Source organism: Daphnia carinata, chromosome 1 (assembly GCF_022539665.2).
Source record: "Daphnia carinata strain CSIRO-1 chromosome 1, CSIRO_AGI_Dcar_HiC_V3, whole genome shotgun sequence".
Lineage (NCBI taxonomy): Eukaryota > Metazoa > Arthropoda > Branchiopoda > Diplostraca > Daphniidae > Daphnia > Daphnia carinata.
This window is the reverse complement of record NC_081331.1, coordinates 12639109-12658050: the sequence shown is the minus strand read 5'-3', so window position 1 is coordinate 12658050 and position 18942 is coordinate 12639109. Positions and strand designations below refer to the sequence as shown.

Here is an 18942-nt window from a genome sequence, read left to right as displayed (position 1 = left end):
TTCTGATCACTCTGCTGATTCTTGGCAGCAAGTTTAATAAATTTGTTGGTATTTTTGGTGTCTTTCGCAAGGCCGTTTTTACCCTTCTATATCAGCTCTTTCCTAATGTGACTGGCGACATCGCTCTTGTAACTAGTAAAACTTTTTTTTGCTTTCTTGCGTCGGCTTTTGTAAGCGGCGATTTAATAAAAAAAAACTTTCAACTTCATGGTGAAAACAACAGGGTTTTTTTATATCACGCGTCTTCTTCTTCTGAATGACTGAATAACGCAAACACCAAGAGAAAGGCTGTTAACAATACCGCAGGCAATAAAGAAACACCTTTGAAGTGGACTCAAAATATAACGCTGATAATAGCTAATGCTGCTTACGATGCATTTAATTTGATACAGTTTCTTTTGCGATTTAAAGGGGTAACGCCTTCCAGCACCGTTTCTAATTGTGATCCACATTTTGCTGTGCCAAACTTTCTCCGCTACCTTTCAACGTGAGGATGACCGGAGTCACGGGTTATTAACCAATTCTTTCGAACCTCTTGCAGGCCAGTTATACAGGTCGTTGGTTTGTTTTCATCCGTGAATCTCTCATTCCAAAGATGGCCAATAGCTATTGCTGCCACGATTTCTATAATTGCTTATTCTGGTATACTAACCATTCTGTGTGTGCAGTGACATGCTGACCCTAAAGGCTTGCACCAGTGGTTTCTAAAAAATGATCGATTCCTGTCGACCGTAAAATCGAATAGCAAACGCGCGCGAATTTTCGTTCATTCCTTCCCACTAGCAACAAGTTTCTCTTTTGCGTTAAAATATACAGTACGTGAAAGTAAATTGAAAAGGGGATTTCCGGATTTCCCTGACAAAACGGACCGAAAAATGCATTTTTCTTTTTCTTCACCAGCCAATCGAACGTCTTGGCAGTGGATACTGGACCGATTATTTAATCTACTTTTGTTATCTCTAACAAAAATACCTCTCCTCCTTTCTAAAAATGTAGCTAACAGTTTCTACCTGTTTTCGTTGGTGTACCTGAAGAGTATTTAAAGACGTTGCCGCTTTCTCACCTATGTCAGTGTTCGTCGGGAAAAACTTGAGGAGAGTCAATCTAGAAAAAGGTATGGATACAGTCAAGTCCAGCTCCTTGTTTCTTACCTTAGCTTTTAACTTTGGGATCTTCATTACTTGGATAAACCAATTAACCGCTAACTACACTTCCGTCAGATAACTTTCTACGGTCACAGTCAATTTTCAATTTTAATTGACCGTTTTATATGGACAGGAAATGTGACACGGGTGACAGCATTCACGTTGTAAAACTCACGCGTTTTTGTTAAAGCATAACGATTGTTAAAATCATACACGGATCGCTTGATAATGATTAAAACTATTTCTTGTACTAAATAACAATTTCCTTTTAGGCAAAACTTGACACAACAGAAAAAAGGATTATCAATAACCAAACAGCCACCATGAGGGCTTTTGTAAGTGAACAGAATTGAATATTTCGACACCCTTGTTTCCAAAGTGAAACTGAGTTGCTAACAGACTATTAAATACTCCGTTACAGGCATTCTTTCTACTGTTGGTTGCATCTGCTATGGCGGGTCCTCAATATGGATCGATCCCTCCTGCGGAGGAACCTGTACCTGTATACGAAACCCCAATCTATTATCCGGCTACTGCTTACTCCACTGGCGGAAGTTCGCAAATTGAAGAAATTCAGAAGCAATGGGAAAAGTTCATTGAGTACCTTCCTTGGTTAAAGGGACCTCCCGGTCCACCAGGTCCACCTGGGTCATCTGCATCTTCTGGTGGTAGTGGCTACGGTGGTAGTAGTTACGGCGGTAGTAGTTACGGTGGTGGTGGCTACGGCGGTAGCTCCTATACCCAACCTCAAGTCATTGCTGGACCACCAGGCCCACCCGGGCCTCCGGGACCTGCTGGTTACAAAGGAGAAGCGGGAGCTCCAGGAGCTCCTGGCTACGCTGGAAAACCGGGACCTCAAGGACTTCCTGGTAAACCAGGCGCACCTGGTTATCCTGGCCCAAAGGGAGCACCAGGCTATGATGGAGCTCCAGGAGCTCCTGGTAAACCAGGTTACAACGGAGAAAAAGGAGCACCCGGCTATAATGGCGCGCCAGGTCTTCCAGGTGGTCCTGGCTTACCTGGAAAAGACGGCTATAATGGAGGCCCCGGGCCAGCAGGTCCTAAAGGTGAAACAGGTCCACCAGGTTACACAATCCCATCCAAAATCCCTGGTCCTCCTGGTCCACCCGGCTACCCTGGCAAAGATGGAAAACCAGGGTATTCAGGAGGCCCTGGCCCTGTTGGTCCTCCTGGCCCTGCTGGGCTTCAAGGGCCACCTGGCAAGCCTGGCACTAATGGTTATCCTGGCGGTCCCGGACCTAAAGGCGAAGCGGGGCTACCTGGCTATGATGGAGCTCCTGGAAAGGATGGGCTTCCTGGTGCCCCAAGCAAAGTTCCTGGTCCTCCCGGGCCTCAAGGACTGACTGGCCCACCTGGCTATAATGGCAGCCCTGGAAAAGACGGTCTTCCCGGTAGCCCAGGTGCTCCAGGCAAGGACGGGCTTCCTGGTTATACAGGATATACCGGTAACATTTCCTCAGAAACATGTTCTTTATTGGCATCATTATGTAATAAAATGAAATTATGTCATTTTAGGTGCACCAGGTAAGCCAGGTAAACCAGGCAAAGATGGCCTACCAGGCCCGGCTGGATCCCCTGGTTATCCTGGCGGTCCCGGCCCTGTTGGACCTCAAGGTAAACCTGGCCCCCCTGGTTACCCCGGTGGTCCAGGCCCAGTTGGGCCAGTAGGCGGACCAGGCCCAGTAGGTCCTCAAGGAAAGCCAGGCGCACCTGGATATCCTGGTGGTCCGGGGCCAGTTGGACCTCTAGGGCCTCTTGGACCCATTGGACCCCAAGGAAAACCGGGTTCACCTGGGTATACAGGACCCGCTGGGCCCCCAGGACCTGTCGGCGCTCCTGGGGAGTCTTACCAAGCTCCAGTGTACGAACTGCCCACAGCGGTTTACCATCCTCCGGCAATCCAACAACCAAGTTACGATATATGGCTTCCGGCTGCACCTAGCTACGGAAAATAGTCATTTTTCAAGCCTAGGAAACTGTGCATTTAAAAATTGGTAGCGCTTTCATTGCCGTTTAATCGCGAATGTTTTCGTAAGTGCCCACTTACTGTGTGAGCGGACTCTTGAAAAGAAACCCGTTTTTCATCAATTTCGTGAAGTTGTAAATAAAATTCGAGAAAACCCTCAAATCTATCGAAACACATCCGGATATGGGGAACGTAATAATAATCTATAGGCCATTATTTGAGAACAATCATACAACTCAAAATTCATATCTATTGAAAATATCCAATCGTTTAAAAACCTACGCATGAATTCTAGTTATAATTCCATTACGGTATCCTCTTGCTTGAAGAACAAAAACGATAAAACAACATTTTTCACCGAAACTGAAATGTGTTTGGCAAGAAATTTATTCGAAACGAATGAAAATAAACTGAATGAGGAAGCATTCGATTAAAAATGACACATGATATATATCAAAGCGGACCAACCAATTCTTTTTTTTGCTCGTTTTCTTATTCGTTTTCGTGTAATGGGAGCATGACACTTTCAAACGCCATTAGTCGGAAGAAAACACGCTCTCGTTGTTGTTGGCGAAACGGCGACCGCGGAAAAAACCGTATCCGCTCTGATAGCCAGAATAACCACTCGGTTTCTTCGGTACTTTTTTTTGCTGTGTCAGCTTGACGGATTGCACTTTGTAGTACCTAAAACGCTGTCCGGCTGTGGCAAGATCTGATGAGTTTGCGATTAACTTCACTGCAAATTGTTCTGAATGTTCTTCGGAAACAATGACGGCAACAACTGCCACCAATAGAATTACCAATACAACCTGCTCGGCATCCCAAATAATATTAAGCCTTTAAACTTTGTTTAACGAAATCACTATTGCAATATATAAAAGTAAGGCATTTTTCATCGCAAACGATATAGAAAGATGAATTGAAACTTACCACTGTTTTCATGTTGATTCTTCTTCGTTGGATTTACGTTTGCAGTTCTGTCGGTTAGAAAATAGTGATGTCCTTTGGCCTTCGGGTGGTCTTTATATATCCCAGAATCGTTCAAAGAAAAACAAACATCGATCGGTAGTTTAAATTCACAAGAGAAACGTACACCATCGCATATTATTGCACGGCTTCTGTCACGTGAGACGGCACGTCTTCGATCGGTGATCCCTCCTGCATTCACAATCACATTTCTGACGTCCACACAAGTAGTGTGTCATGTCACGATGATGAAGGCTATTTAGATTGCGTTTTTTCGGAAGTGAAAACAGGAATTCGTTGATGCAACTTTTCAAAACCTACATTATCGACAAATTTGTAGGGAAATGAATTTTCTTTTCAAATTCAGTGAAAGGGTGATAAATCTCTGATTTTCCATGTTTAAAAAAAACAACGTGTTGACTCTTAAACTTTTCTTTATTCTTGAGCTCACACAAGCTAGGTTGAAGGTTGCTCAAACAAACAGAAGCACTGACGCACACACAGGGGAAAAAGCGTCTACATTGCTATGTTGCCAAAAACTTAATTAAGCAAATTCTTGAATAAAGACCAAAGACGGCAACGTTTGTATTAATTCTTTTAACATCCCACTTACATTCATAATTAATCTTATTTAGGCATTCTTTTCAAGTCTAGGTTATCTAGTTCTCACCGATTTACTCAAATGCAATTCAATTAATTCGCATTAATCTTTAACCGGGAAACTATAAAATACGTCAACAGATTTCGTTTCTTTTCTGTTGACTTCGACGTTTCTAGAAAGCCAATTTAGCCTCAAATAAGCTTGTATAAACTACCATGACCCTTTTAATCACGTACCGCCACTTCCGGTGCTCGATTCAAGGATAGATTGACAATTCAATCACGTGAGGATGATAAACAACAAAAAATAATGTATTACTTCTAAATATAGATACAGATATAGTTTGGATATGACACAATAGGCAATTTTAAACAGGTTGTTTGCCAAGGAAAGTCGTGTTACAATACGTAAGTTTTTTAGCCGTAGAACCAGCCTGCACCGGGCACAGGCCAATAACTCGATGGCGCTTCGGTTGTTGTTGGCTTTGGATGTTCTACTGTGACCGATCTACGTTTCCTTCCAGCGGTAGGTCGACTCACGGGAATAACTGGAACAGCGGTAGGTCGGTTCACGGGAGCAGGTGTAGGTCTGTTCACTGGAGTAAGTGTTTCAGGCCTACCAGGTACAGGCACAGGGCGTACAGCCGCAATAAAGCCTGGCGAATTTATTCCGTTGCCAGGTGGCCGTTGGAAACCAGAACCAAAGACTGGGTTTACAGGTCCGTTGACTGGTCTGTTAACCGAATTGGTCAGTTGGTTGGCTGAGTTAGTGAAAATGGCGTTAAAGGCATTTCCAAACGCGTTTCCAAGGTTACCAAATGGATTTCCTAAACCAGGGAATTGTTGCTGGTTGCTCAACGTCACCAGACACGCGAGAAAAATCTGTCAAAGTTAGCCGAACAAATAACAGTTACTCAAGTGTTTGTCCCAATAGAAAAACTGCTGGAAATGTGTAGAAAAGCGAAAGGTTTACCACCACTTTCATCGTTGTCTTGTTGCAGTGTTTCGTTTCGGTACCAACGGTTGCTTTCTATCTTGGAGGACTGTTGCTGCTTGGAAATTTTCTTACATCTTTTATAGCCGAGTTGATTCAAGGTATTCGGCTATCTCATACCGAGACTAGTATACGCAGCACATTAGCACATTAAACTGACTGGCCTTGAAGAGACAGTATATTCGTGTGGAAACATGACACGAAAAGTTTCTAGACTAAAGGCCGTCGGCGGTCAAACAGGAAACTATTCGTCCTCTTGTATTTTGCTCTAAATGTTAAGTGAAAGTAGCGCCCTTGTTAATCGTTTCTTTCTCAGATCATATAATGCCATATTATGGTTCACACTGTAAATGGCAAATTGTTGAAAACATGATTTAATATTTCTAGTTATCCTACGTCCGGATAAAATACCGAAAACGTTCCAACTCTGCCTCGAACACATTCGAAACCGCTGCCGTAAATTTAGTTACAACGCGATGAATTAAAATATGCATCTAACGTTACCTGTGTGACCAGTCCAGCGCACATGGGCAAATAATGCATAATGAACGTGTGGTCCAGATACCAGAATAACAACTCTGATTTAAAAACAAAAAACAAAAAACAAACTTGATTGTTGTTGCCCTTAGGTAAATTGGTCCAAGCCAGAGAATTACAGTGTACGCGTCCTTGTTAAAAAAGAAAACAGGGCACGTTTGATTTTCCGGTTCTAGAGGAAGGTTGATAGCGACTCGGCGTGAGTAAAACGAAATAGTTAGTGTTGAACCTAAATGCCGGATCGTGCCGGGTACTTTTTAAAAAGTAACTGATAAATGAAATTGAAAACTCGACAACGAAAGGAGCTGTGCTTGACATCGAGTGCAGTTCTTACCTTCAATCGAATGTGTTTCTAAGTAAGTCAACAACGGATACAAGGCAAAAAGTAAAGGTTGATATACGTGGTCGAAATAAAGAAGAAGAAAAAAATGCGCACGCAGTTCTTACCGCACGATTGATTATGCGTAATCAATGCAAAAAGTTGGAAAGAAAAAATATTTCTAATGGATTACTGAAAATTTGTTCAAGGCAAAAAACGTTAAATCCAGATATGCCGGCAGAAAAAGAACTTTGCGAGATTGATTAAGTTTAACTAGGATACTTGTCAACACCACATTAGCTGACTCACAAATTAGCATTTATCTATTTAAAGATAAATAGGTTGAAGTCGATATTATTAACGCGTAACACCGGTTTCCTCTACAACAGATCGTTTGAACCTTTGTCGGTTGTCGGAACAGCCGGCATTTAAATTTCCTTGCGGACCCTTCTTTGGGCCGATTGCATTTCCAGTACACTTAAACCTTTATTTGTAGAAAAGCTGAAGTTACCTAAATCGATAATAGCGAATCATCCCGTATGCCAGCAGTGTTATGAACTGATGGAGGTATCTCCCATAACCGATACCCGACCGTGATGCAATCAAGAAAGATTGTCACGAAACATTGGCCTTTTTTAAGTCGCATATGCTGTAGCGATATGAATAAAAATGAAAACTCTAGATATATCCAGCAATAATTGGATTTCTTACAGCCGATGTGACTTCTCGGCCTCACGGGTTGCACACACAAGGATAGGATGCACTGCCACCGCCATTAGGGCACGCAGGACCCCACGTAGTGCTGAAAAAAAAAGGGAAATCAGCGTGGTATATACGTCCTTCTGCTGCGCATTAAATGTGAACGTAAGGCTTTAAAGATCAGGAAATAATATGCAATATTACCTACAGTATGATTTGGTCTTTTCAGCTTTGGGATAACGTTCTTTTCGTTAAGACGGTGTTGGTAAAGCAACTCGGTTTGACTTATTGTGCTTATATACGGTCCGGTTTTACCCGTACAGGTTTTTCCTGTGAGCTCGGAATGGATAGTTGGAACCTTGATAAAGAGCATTGGTTCAGCCGACAATAAGTTACAATACGAAGAATTTTGTCAACTCACCTATCCCGGAAATAATTCTTGCTAACTACTGCCCATCTAGCGTTTAAAACAAGGACACTCCCGTTTCCTTTCTTTAGCCTTGAGCAATAGCTACCTGCTTCGCTGTAATCGGTTACTGTTAGCAAGTTTCACTAGATTTTTTTCGACTTATTTATATGTTAAGAGGAAAGAATTAATAATTTGACAGCCTATATTATTAAAAAAACTTTGTAAGTATCTAAATGCTTTATATCTTCTAATTCGACATTCGCTTTTCTTCTTTACACCTCAAGGTCTTAATCAAGGGTCCTAGAAGAATATCAACTGGGTCAATTGGTCAAAGTATTTGTGTTGAAAGCGATTAAGAGAAAGTAGTTGGGGAGATATTAGAATAACACGTTCCATGTCTGTTCAAAGTCCGCCCAATTTGTAAACGTATAGTTCCAGTACTTCGGGTTAGACATAGGATCTGGCAATGTGTTAAGGGGGGCGACCGCTGTTGAATTATACCAGTTTAGTAGTTCGAGCAAGTCGTTGGCAATGTCAGGCAGTTTTTCCGCTAAATTATTGTACTCGCAAGGGTCTTGATCGATATCGAAAAGGCAAGGAGCATCCAACGGTAAACAAGGGTGCGCATCGACCGGTCTCTCACCGCATTTAATTTCAGCATCTTCAAGAAGCTGATTAAGATTATTTGTCATAGACATTCCTAGCCTTGAAACATAGCGGCCAGCATCACTTTTCAGTAACTGTCAAAAGACCTATGATCAAGTAGTTGCCAATTTCACAAGAATATTTTTCCTACTTGTTTCTTTTCGATCGGGCTAGCGTCGTCGATGCTATGAAAAGAATGCATACAGCTATCGTTCGTCCTCCCCGATGGCCCATACCAGCCATCCCAAGAACCATCGTAAGTGGTTCCTTTAAATCGCAGGACAAACTCTGTTGTTTATCTAGGTGATAGTGTGATAGATCTGGCACCTACCTTTGACTAGTTTCCAATTTTTTTTCCTAATGGCAGCGTATCCAAGTTGGTCATCAATGTTATGAAGTACGTGATGACGCGCAGATGGCTTGTCATATAGGATTGTACCCCAATGACTTACGCCATCCAATCCTTTTAGAGTCGCCACATTGCCACCTGGATTGGAAATAGTGCTCAAACAATTGGTCAGGCTACTTGCGGAGTAAGCTGAGACTCACCTCCGGCTTCATAAAGTGTTGGGAGCCAGTCGGATATGTCCATCAGATTGGACATCACTTGGCCTCGTCGCGGGGATGGAATCAAAGGAGACCATACTAGACCAGCAGCCCGGACTCCTCCTTCCCAAGGAGTATTTTTAACCTGTAAAACGTGAAATATAGAATGAATAACATTTTCTAGTGGCCTCTTAAATGTATTACCCCTTTTAAAGGCCAATTGGACGCGGCGTTTTGGTTAAAGCCTGCAGCGGGACCACCGTTGTCTGAGCTAAAGACGATGACTGTATTCTGCAACATATTTTTATCTCCGAGGGCTTTTACAATCTTACCAACGGAAACGTCCAATTCGTGTACCATGGCTAAGACGTAAAAGAAGTGACTAATAAATCTGAATTAAATTCAAATCATAATAAATAACAAATTACCTGCATATCTTCGGCGTTGGAGATCCTTTATATTAGAAAACATTTTTACCGTTTCTTCAGGCGCTTGCAAAGGCGAATATGGGTTGGCCGAATGAACGGCGAGATGGGCTATGTAGAGAAACAGGGGGCTCGAAACGTCGTGTTTAGTTATTACGTCACGAGCTTCGTCTGTCAAAATTGTAGTCGTGTATTTTCCGTACGCAGACCAATCCACGGAATTATTTCTCCTCATATCGTAACCCCAAGCATTCTATAGAGTTTGACAACGAAAATTATTTAACAATAACCACAATAAAACAAATATATAAAAGGGATTCATTCGCTGCTCTTACCGATTCGACAGCCGTATGGTCGTAATAGTCTTGGTGTCCAGTCCAATACCCATAATGGGAGTCGAATCCTCTCTGAAGTGGTGTGTACACACTTTTGTAGTGACCCAAATGCCATTTACCGACAATATGATTCCTGTAACCAAGTAATTTCAGATGGTCAGGCAAAGTGGTTTCTGACAGTGGTAATCCTAATGAATATAATAAATAATTGTGTAATTTTAGGTAAAACAGCAAATAGTAGTTGAGTGAGGAGAAAAAGAAATCACCATATCTTGAAAATCCATAAAGCACATCATGCTGCATTCCTATAAAGATATTCAATTTATTGCTTGGCAAGAGGAAGTATTACATACTGACACCCGAACCTGTGTGGATTGGATGCTTTCCAGTCATTAAAGCACTCCTTGATGGAGTGCAGAGAGGAGTTACATAGTAGTTTTGTAAAATTAGACCTAAAAAGCAAATTTTAAGAATAGTCCCATTATTGAGAATACCTTTGATAAATCGTTTGACTCACCTGAGAATGCCAGGGCATCCAAGTTTGGAGTTGGTATTTGTTTGGAACCATGGAAACTGACATCATTCCATCCCTATATTAGATAATTTAGACAAAGAAATCTGAATTTTGCAGCCTACAGGTGGCCGGCATAGTTTGATATTACTGAATTCTTATTACAAAATCATCAGCTAAGATGAAGACTAAATTGGGTTGCTGGATTTTAGCTGTGAAACCCCAAACTGGCAACAAGAGAACTGAAAAAGTAAATGCTTGAAAATGATTCATTATTAATTAATGGATCTATTTTTTTTTTAGTGTTATCTGTCGTCACGCTTCAAAAAATGTAAACACTAACCAAACGCGGTTGAAGTGGCAGAAAGCTGAAACGAAAACGAAATGGATTCCGCAACTAATAAAACCCCATTAATAATTAAAATTAAAAAGTAAAAAATATTAACGGGACGTTGTTTCCATTTTATTAGAATTATAAATAAAAGAATTTTGGGCTTGAGTTTTCGCTGTTTAGAATTCGTGAGTATAAAAAATTAACAATTGAGAACCATTGTTATTGCAGGTTGCCGAAACTGTTTTGTGAAAAACACCCGCTTGATGGCCTTGGGAATAAACAAACGACGAAAAATAAATCGTGGATCGTCTTCGTCCACTTGACTGAATTAAGGTGTTTTTTTTTTCAGAAAAGGTTCTTGCAATTTATTACATGCCCAGTTTGACCATCTAAAAGATTTTGATGGATCATTAAAGTCATATTGCCTAGTAAAATTATTATTTGTTTAGGAATTATTTGTACTGCAATAGAGGTATTGAGTTCTTAAATCCTTGTATTCTAATATTGGAAATCAATGAAATAGAAATCATACACTTAAAAAATGTCCACCCTCGACGATTTGGAACAAGTAAGATTACTCGTCCGAGAAGAAGGAAAATCAGCAAGAAATATTCTGGCGTTCAATGTCCCTTGTGTTGACGAGGGTACTATGGCTGTAGATGTTGGTAAGTATGAGATCATTAAATGCTGAAGATAGAATTATTTAGTTCTTGTAACAGGTACAAAGGTGCCTGTGAGAAAGCCACCTGTAAACCCCAAATCATTATTGGTACGATTAGAACACAAAGTTCCCAAACTAGTCACTGTGCTGAAAAACTCTCGTTCCAGAATTCGCTCTGCATCAGCTGGGAGAGATAGAAAATCAGGTAAAAGCAATTATCCATCTAATGCTTCGGTTTCAGTATAATGGGTTGTCTTTCTTAAGATTTGCAGGCTCGTTATTGGGGGTTGCTGTTTGAAAATCTCAGGAGAGCAGTTGATGAGATTTATTTGACTTGTGAATCTGATGAAAGTGTTGAAGAGTGCAAAGAAGCTATCATGATATTAGAATCATGTACAAAAGATTTCAGGAACTTGATTGAATGGTTGAGATTGAAATGGAACTATGAACAGACACCTGCTCCTCAACGTCCGACCTCACTTGCGTGGGAAGTTAGAAAATCTTCTCCTGCAAAGGTTTGCATATTTATATTACGAATATTTTGTCAGTTTTCTTATCCCAATTTCTTACTCCTTTTCCTAGCCTTCTTGTGCTTCTATAATGGGTCAGCTCCAAAAGACTCCTGCTGGACTAGCTAGACGAATTCTGAACTTCGAAGAAGAATCTTCTACCTCATCATTCTTTGCGTCAACCGCAATGGAAGCAAAAGCGCTAATAACAACTGAATATCCTATACAGACGATTTGTGAAGCGGCCGAAAGCCTTGTACCGAAACTACCTACAATCCCATTAGTTCCCCAACCTACACCGACTGCTGCACGGAAAACCATCAGCAAAACAGGCAATGAGGCCAAATCAAGCAAGCCAGCTGAACAAGCTAGCACTGCTCGAGTCACCGTTATCAAGCCCAAATCTGGACCAGTCTGGAAAGTAGGAAAAGCTAGTAAAAATGCAGTGAATAGTGAAGTCCAGTCTCTAAGTCTAGCAAATAAAGTTCAGTCACAATGTGCGACGCCAAGAACTCCGTTGCAGGGTTCATCGCACAAAGCTCAACTATCTTCTATCACCAAAACTCAGTCGACTCAAGCACAAAGTTGGGCACAGCGAGTTCAAAATGTCCCTCTTTCGCAACAACTATCTCGGAACAAGCCAAGTAAACCAGAGCCGCTATCCAAGGCGACCATTAAAGCTTCAGTTGCACGTCAACAAACACACGCACCACCTGTAGCAACATCAACCAAAACGGATATTGACGACGGATGGGAGACTGTGCGAGGTCGAACGCGTTCTAGGACATCGCCAGCGAAACCTACCCCCGTATTGACCCGAGCGTCCACAATGGTTTACGGTTCCCGGTTGGAAGCAAGACATTCAGCCAAAATAACCAATCGCCAACAATTGGCTCGCTCTGGACTTCTAAAACCTTCGACAGCCCAATCACTACCTTCGCTTTGCGATCGTACCGCACCAGCTCCCAAGAAAGAACCGATAAAAGAGCCAGCCCCTGCTTCCTCTCCACCCGTTCACCAGGAACCTCCACAGGCACAATTGGCTCCTATTGCTGCTATTGTTAACCCGGTCGTATCTCTTGAATCCAGTTATGATGAATCAATTATCACGTCCAGTGATGAGGATAAAGATGAAGCCCAGGAGGCAGCGGAAGTGGCTGAGGAAGAGGCAGAAATGGCCCGCAGGGAGGAAGCACTAACCATTGAAGAAGAAAACCTTCAACGAGAAATTCGTGAAACGGAACGATCGGATAATGAAGGGGACGAGGCTTGGGATGATCCAATCAATGTTACACCAGTATGTCGTATTATTGAATTACATATGAGTTTTTATTACTAAATAATGGCCACATTTTTCAAAGGCATCTACTCCGGAAGGCATTCCCCGAATCACTCCAGATAGGGTGCCAGTTGAACGAGAAGTGTTGGAGGAAAAATACCATCTTTTGCTGGAAAACTGCTCTTGGGCTGAGCAAATGGAATTACTGGATCAACTGGAAGAGGTGGCTGCGATGGATGGAGCTCGTCAACCAGGTCGTGCTCTCCAAGTTCACGAGAAACTAAGCTCTCCGTCACGTCGGCGCACGGCTGAACCGTGCGAGACATTTCAACAGCACGAGGCTAAACAACTTCGAGCTCAACAGCACAGAGCTGCGTTCCGAGAGGAAAAAAGGCGGAAGAGACGCGAGCTGACAAAACGAATGGAAGAAGTCCGCGTAGCCAAGAGTTTATTGCTTGAAGAAAAGAAATTACTATTGGAACGCAAAATGAAACGGGCCGAAGAAAAACGTCAAAAACATCTGGCTGAGATAGTAAAAAAGGCTCACGATGAGGAATCCAAGAAAAGAGAAATTGCGTTTATTAATACGATCGAGGCGCAAAACAAACAACACGATTTTATTGCGCGTATTCAGACGCAAGAAGAGCGCATTCAAGGTCTTCAGGTAATACGTTCATCTCGAGTGCCACTCAGATCGTCTTACTTTATCAGGTTTTTTTTTTTTTTTTGTTTTCTAGGAGGAAAGGCAACGACGACAGGAAGAGCGTAATAAGGCCAAAGAGGCTCTAGAAGTGAGAAAAAGGGCGTTGGAAGCAGAACGGCAGGCCAAAGTGGCCTTACTCCAAGAAAAGCGCCGGCAGAGGGAAGAGCGTATAGATCGCGAACACCAAGAGAAGGAGAAGGAAAGATTAGAGCTGGCCAGAGAGAAACAGCGCGATCGAGAGGAGCGGATGTCCGCTTTACAGGCGGCACACCAGGCCTCACAGTCTCAGCTGCAGCGCAAGATTCAGCAGAAACAAGAGGAATCGGCACGCCGTCACGAAGAAAACATTGAACAGATCCGCCAAAAAGCCCTGGAGTTGTCCATTTTGCGCTTTTCTTCAGCTGGCGGGGCTGATGACGCACCGCGTCTCGTTCACTATGAAACTGCGCGTCTGTGTGTTCTCTGTGACGTTCAGATTCACAGCGAAGTGATTCTAATGAGTCACCTCGGAGGAAGAAAGCATATGGAAGCGCTTAAAAACCACTACGGCGGCAAGGAGCCATCACGTGAGCAGTCGGAAAGCTCCAACTTGAAGTTCATTGTTGACGTCAATTATGCGGCTGACAAAGAAGCCGCTGATGGAGATGTTGGTAAAGGAACAAACAAAAATGCATCCGCACCGGAGACCGAAAAAGAAAAGCGAGCCAAAGCGCAGAAAAAGAGAGCCAAGAAATTGAAATCAAAAGTAATGCAACGCAATGCGTTGGAGTCGAGCCTCGTGCCGCCCGAAGGCGCCAATAAACATCGCATTTCGCGCATTCTACAAGAACTGGAACGCGATCCAGCTGCTCACGATCGTCATTGGGGCGAAATAGTTCGCTTGTTGGAAAAGGGATCGACGACTGAACAGCTCGTGTTTGGTGTCCAGCGTGGCGTCAGTGTAGTCGGAGACATGCTGACCTCTTACCAAACGGAACAAGAACAAGGTCGAGCTTCTTCCCCGCTTCGAATTATCCTCTCTACAGTTAACTGCCTACGATTAGCTGCCCGTTCCAACCTGGAGATGTCAACTCACATCATCAATAGCCAAGCCACTCCGTTGCTTTTAAGTATACTCGCTCGACGTCTAGAGGTTCGTGTTTCTGTTCTATTGTCCCGGAAAATAAAAAAAAATTCATGTCGAAATATTGGAATTCCACAGATTCTGGAAGGAAATGGTAATGGAATTCAAGCCTCCGGTCAGCTTTGCGTTTCTGTCTTACCGATGTCGGACGCTGTCGCAAGTATGTGCCAGTTTCGGAGCATTTCGTTGAGTGACATGTTGACTTACCACCGTGATTTGTCTTTGCTTTAGCGGCTATCATGAATACCTGGATGGCGATAGTTGAACCCATTCTGTCGAATTCGGAAAAAAATTGCGCCCAGTCCAATTCAGATTTGCCAGTTCGCATTACCAGTTTAGTCAGGTAATTTATCGTTGATGCAAATAGTATGAAGAAATTGCATTGACCCGAATTTTAATGTCTTTGCAGTTACGCTGTATCGTTGGGGCTGGTTGATCGTTTGGCTTTTCACGTTGGCGGAGTCGGAGGCCCATTGCTGGATGAACAATCGGCTTCTAACGACCTACTCTTGGCTTCACTCAAGTTCCTAACCTCGCTTGTCGATCTGCTGCATCTTTGTAAAAAGGGCCAGTCGAAGAAGGGCAAATCGGCTGTCGTGACGACGGACACGACTCAGTTGGTCGAAGCGTTTCAAATGACCGAATTGGCCGGAGTCGTCAACGCCCTTTATGGTCTGCTGCTCCATCAAGGCGCGCCTTCATCGTCTGCCGGCCGTCCAGCCGAGCTGGCCGATAACACGATCCGCTTCACCGTCGCGGCACTCCAATTGATCTACCGTTTGGCGCTTCTCGACCTCACCACTTTCCAAGTATTTTTCAACGTTGTCGATACGTTTTCCTTTTGCCTCACTTTCCCCCGTTTGATGGAGCCATTACCAACGCTAATCTTGAATGTTTCCATTGGTATTCGAAGGCTATCTTGGGAGCTGAAGGAGTTTCGCTCGAGTTTCGCCACATCGCAAGTTTTCTCCTATGGTATGGCGTTAATGTGCAGTCACCCGTCGGCCATCTTCTCAACCTGACGATCCTCTGCATCGGTTATTTCGCTACTGGCCACCACGACAACCAAGTACGTATAAATAGAAACTGTGCGACACATATGGATGTATTTTTAAGGCCTCTTAAAGTAAGCACACCTGCAAATCAAGAAAAACGAAAATGCATCAGGCTCTAGCGATTTTTCATCCGCTTTCGCTGTTTTGAATTTGAATGGGATCTTTGCGATAGCTGATGTGGTTTTTTGTTGTTTATTCAGATGATTCTCCAATCTGGTCACATGCCTTCTGTGCTACAGCAACTCTGTCGCCTGCCGTTCGGCTATTTCTCCGACAAAGCTCTGCGAGCCATACTCCTGCCCACCCTGCTGGCCTGCTGCCACGACAATCCGGCAAATCGAGTCGTACTTCAAAAGGAGATGAGCTACCAAGTATGCACACATAAATGCATATAATGCCGATGAATTTTGTAAACGGCTATTTTGCAAGTCAATCGAACTGCCAGTCGGTTCGATATGGGCAAGGATTTGTCTTAACCCCAGTTTTGTTTTTCGCCGCTTTCGAACAGATGGTGGAGGATTATGTCAACAGCGACGATGGCCGGGCGGTCCACCTCGTTTGCACTGTCCTTAACGCCACGCAGAACACGGTCAAGACGTCGAATGATAACTCGTCCTAGCGAACTTATCATCTCCTCAGATTAGGCATTATTCAAAGCTTTTGTTTGTTTACTCTTGATTTCCATTAGAATTAATTGATTTCTTTTCATCTTTAACCGGTTGATCCGTTAACTACCGACCTGAGCAAGATCTTTCATATTTTGTTTGTTCCCTTTTTTTGTTTTGTTTTTTTTGCAACATCAATATAATAATATTCCCCTCGTGCGAACATGACTGGCGGATGTTATGAATATTGATTATTATTTTCCGGTTTTTTTTTCTTTATCCTCGCTCTTCTTCCTGCACACACGCACAATCTCTTAGCAATTCTCTCTTTTCTCTCTCTCGCTCTCTCGTTTACTTCCATTGTTATTTCCTGCCTCCCGGTAGAGAGTGTGTGTGCGGTCGTGGAGTTGTTATTATGAACTCCTCCTCCTCCCCCTCCTAGAAGATGTCAATAAACATTTTCCATCGGCAGCCGTGACGACAATGTCCTCCCCCTCATTCTCGTGCGCACCGTTTTTCCTTTTTCTTGATGGTATAAAGATTTGGTTAATACGATCAGAATTTCCTTATTCGTGAACTAGCTGCTTTGATTTTCCAGCGGTAAAAATAGTCAAATAAAAAGAAGTTGATTAAAGTCAAGTCGTCGTAATTTCGAATCGGAAGTTGCGTGTGCGCCGATGTCGGTTACAGTTCTGCTGATGGTGACTTGCTGTTGCCGGGTTCACCTTAGCTCTAGAAAGAAGGGATCGAAGGCGAACGAAAGTGACAGAACGAAAGCGGGAGACGAAGAGATGAACGAGTCGGAATAAGAGAGAAAGAGATAGAGAGAATGATTGGTTGGGAAGGACTGAGCTGATCTGTCAAAATCAGGTTTGAGCGGGGTGGGCTAGTGGACTCGGAACAAAAGAATCCATCTCTTGCACAGTGGTCGTCGACGTCGATAGATGTACAAGGCCGCTTGCTTGCTCCTGCTTTTAGACCCCGCCACTGTGCCGCTCCTGATCGAGTTAAGCTGCAGCGACATGCTCTACTGAACGTTGGGCTAAAAGCCCTCTCACCCTCGGCTCCGTTCTTCTTTGCTTTTCCATCTCTCCCCTCCGACACTCACGTCTCTTAGCGTGCGGTGCGCACTTGCAACGCAACCCCTTTTATAAATGTATAGACTGTACCTTTTCTCTATTTTTTTTATTTTCAAATGGCTCCCTATTCTAGCTCAAGTCGCTTTCTTTCTCTCTTTCTCTCTCTAATCTTTCAATAACAATTTCCTAGCAGCTTTGATAACGCTCTAAAGTGTCGACACAAGTTTCAATATGAAGTCGGAAACGTTGGGGACCACTCTGAAGTCCTTAGTCTCTCTGTTCTCTTTCCATTTTTCTTTTTAAATTTCATTTTCCAATTTTAGTTTTTATTTTTTAAACATCCCAACCGTTTGAAAGTGTCTCTCTCGCTCTGTTGGCGTAATACCATCCCGCACAAAATGTCGAAATCAAACGAATCTGTTCAGCAAAAGAAAGAGAAGTGAAGATTTTTTTTTTAAACTTTCACGCAAGTGAGAGGATGAGAGTCACATTCGAATAGATACGTGGGATGTTGTTCTGAACTAAAGGTATTGATCAAATGGAGCGGTTTGCTGTAGACAGACTTGGTGATCTGTTTCACTTTGGGAGTTTTGGCGGACGGCAGCGTTGGCTGCTGTTCCGTTTCCCATCGCCAATGAGCCGTCACGAAAACTTGTTATGCAGGCCCGACACGGAGAAATTACAAACTTTGAACTGCGGACAGAGAAGGGGTTGGACAGTAAATGAAATTTAAATTTTGTTTCGCCATCGTATGTTGTTTTTGTTTAAAGTTGAATTGATTCAAAACTGTATAGACAACGGTAGCCAACGGCGGCCTAAAGGCGGCAAAATTAGTTTAGGCCTTCAGATACGAACTCCGTTATTATGGATGGAAATTGGGGCTTCAGAGGACTCTATGAAAAAAAAAAAAAAAAAAGGTTGATTCAATCGGGTTTTTATTTAGAACGAGCTTTTTATATTGATGTTCCCCTGTTGCGCCAGCTCTGCGTATAATTGATTTGGGTCTGTATACTTAGGCCTATCATTTATCCTACTGTTAAAGCTTTTGCGACATGAAAAGGGGGGGAGGGCGACACGACGAATGGCCACCATTTGATCATTTCTCTACACAATCAATTGTTCTGCATAAAGCTGCGCTATACACCGTAAGTGTGAGTGTTCCATACAATTACGTGAATAGATATATATCTAGCTGATATTGGTTAAATTGCATCTGTAAATGTGTTCGCTATTGGCTGCACACGGATTTGTGTGCATAGGCAAAAAAAAACAAGATCTAAGATTTTACTGGTGATGAAAAGACGATCTGCTTGGAACCCAATGGACTGTGTATAAATGAAAAAAAAAGAAATCGATAATAGCATTTGATTGAAACCTTGGCATCTTGGGCGAGTGCAATGCTGTTGTTGCATGTATAGAGAAGGCATCCATAGCAACAGAGCGAAAATTCTATTATCCGGTGTGCTGGAGTACATT

At 42.9% G+C, this 18942-nt stretch overlaps 4 protein-coding genes and 1 long non-coding RNA gene across 7 annotated transcripts; 2 read left to right on the top strand and 3 right to left on the bottom strand.

Annotated features, from left to right (window-relative positions):
- The first annotated feature begins 1071 nt into the window (after nucleotides 1–1071).
- On the top strand, nucleotides 1072–3294 carry LOC130691433 (collagen alpha-1(I) chain-like). Its single transcript, XM_057514375.2, has 4 exons — nucleotides 1072–1114; nucleotides 1418–1480; nucleotides 1567–2611; nucleotides 2682–3294. Exons 2-4 carry the CDS (start codon nucleotides 1469–1471, stop codon nucleotides 3119–3121), a joined length of 1497 nt encoding a protein of 498 aa, XP_057370358.1. The 5' UTR covers nucleotides 1072–1114; nucleotides 1418–1468; the 3' UTR covers nucleotides 3122–3294.
- Nucleotides 3295–3501: 207 nt separating this feature from the next.
- Nucleotides 3502–4587, bottom strand: LOC130691434 (uncharacterized). Its single transcript, XR_009001227.1, has 2 exons — nucleotides 4063–4587; nucleotides 3502–3941 (listed from the first exon to the last, which is right to left on the bottom strand). It is a non-coding gene; the product is annotated as an uncharacterized LOC130691434 (long non-coding RNA).
- Nucleotides 4588–4988: 401 nt separating this feature from the next.
- LOC130690969 (microtubule-associated protein RP/EB family member 1-like) lies at nucleotides 4989–5906 on the bottom strand. Its single transcript, XM_057513852.2, has 2 exons — nucleotides 5672–5906; nucleotides 4989–5580 (listed from the first exon to the last, which is right to left on the bottom strand). The coding sequence occupies exons 1-2, from the start codon at nucleotides 5681–5683 to the stop codon at nucleotides 5116–5118; spliced, it is 477 nt and encodes a 158-aa protein (XP_057369835.1). The 5' UTR covers nucleotides 5684–5906; the 3' UTR covers nucleotides 4989–5115.
- Nucleotides 5907–7886: 1980 nt separating this feature from the next.
- On the bottom strand, nucleotides 7887–10454 carry LOC130690958 (arylsulfatase B-like). Of its 2 annotated transcripts, none has more exons than XM_057513838.2 (11): nucleotides 10284–10454; nucleotides 10125–10197; nucleotides 9973–10059; nucleotides 9874–9912; nucleotides 9608–9795; nucleotides 9276–9525; nucleotides 9052–9209; nucleotides 8851–8992; nucleotides 8633–8788; nucleotides 8453–8568; nucleotides 7887–8396 (listed from the first exon to the last, which is right to left on the bottom strand). In XM_057513838.2, the coding sequence occupies exons 1-11, from the start codon at nucleotides 10389–10391 to the stop codon at nucleotides 8034–8036; spliced, it is 1680 nt and encodes a 559-aa protein (XP_057369821.1). In that variant the 5' UTR covers nucleotides 10392–10454; the 3' UTR covers nucleotides 7887–8033. The 2 variants fall into 2 exon arrangements, with proteins under 2 accessions (XP_057369821.1, XP_057369822.1); XM_057513839.1 differs by having other exon boundaries at nucleotides 10270–10426.
- Nucleotides 10455–10732: 278 nt separating this feature from the next.
- Nucleotides 10733–16858, top strand: LOC130690952 (S phase cyclin A-associated protein in the endoplasmic reticulum-like). 2 transcript variants are annotated; one of them, XM_059497495.1, is made up of 13 exons: nucleotides 10768–10785; nucleotides 10976–11117; nucleotides 11172–11318; nucleotides 11378–11628; nucleotides 11696–12919; nucleotides 12984–13565; nucleotides 13639–14736; nucleotides 14806–14887; nucleotides 14959–15070; nucleotides 15137–15536; nucleotides 15641–15796; nucleotides 15983–16153; nucleotides 16291–16858. In XM_059497495.1, the coding sequence occupies exons 2-13, from the start codon at nucleotides 10994–10996 to the stop codon at nucleotides 16399–16401; spliced, it is 4458 nt and encodes a 1485-aa protein (XP_059353478.1). In that variant the 5' UTR covers nucleotides 10768–10785; nucleotides 10976–10993; the 3' UTR covers nucleotides 16402–16858. The 2 variants fall into 2 exon arrangements, with proteins under 2 accessions (XP_057369813.1, XP_059353478.1); XM_057513830.2 differs by having other exon boundaries at nucleotides 10733–11117.
- The last annotated feature ends 2084 nt before the right edge of the window (nucleotides 16859–18942 follow it).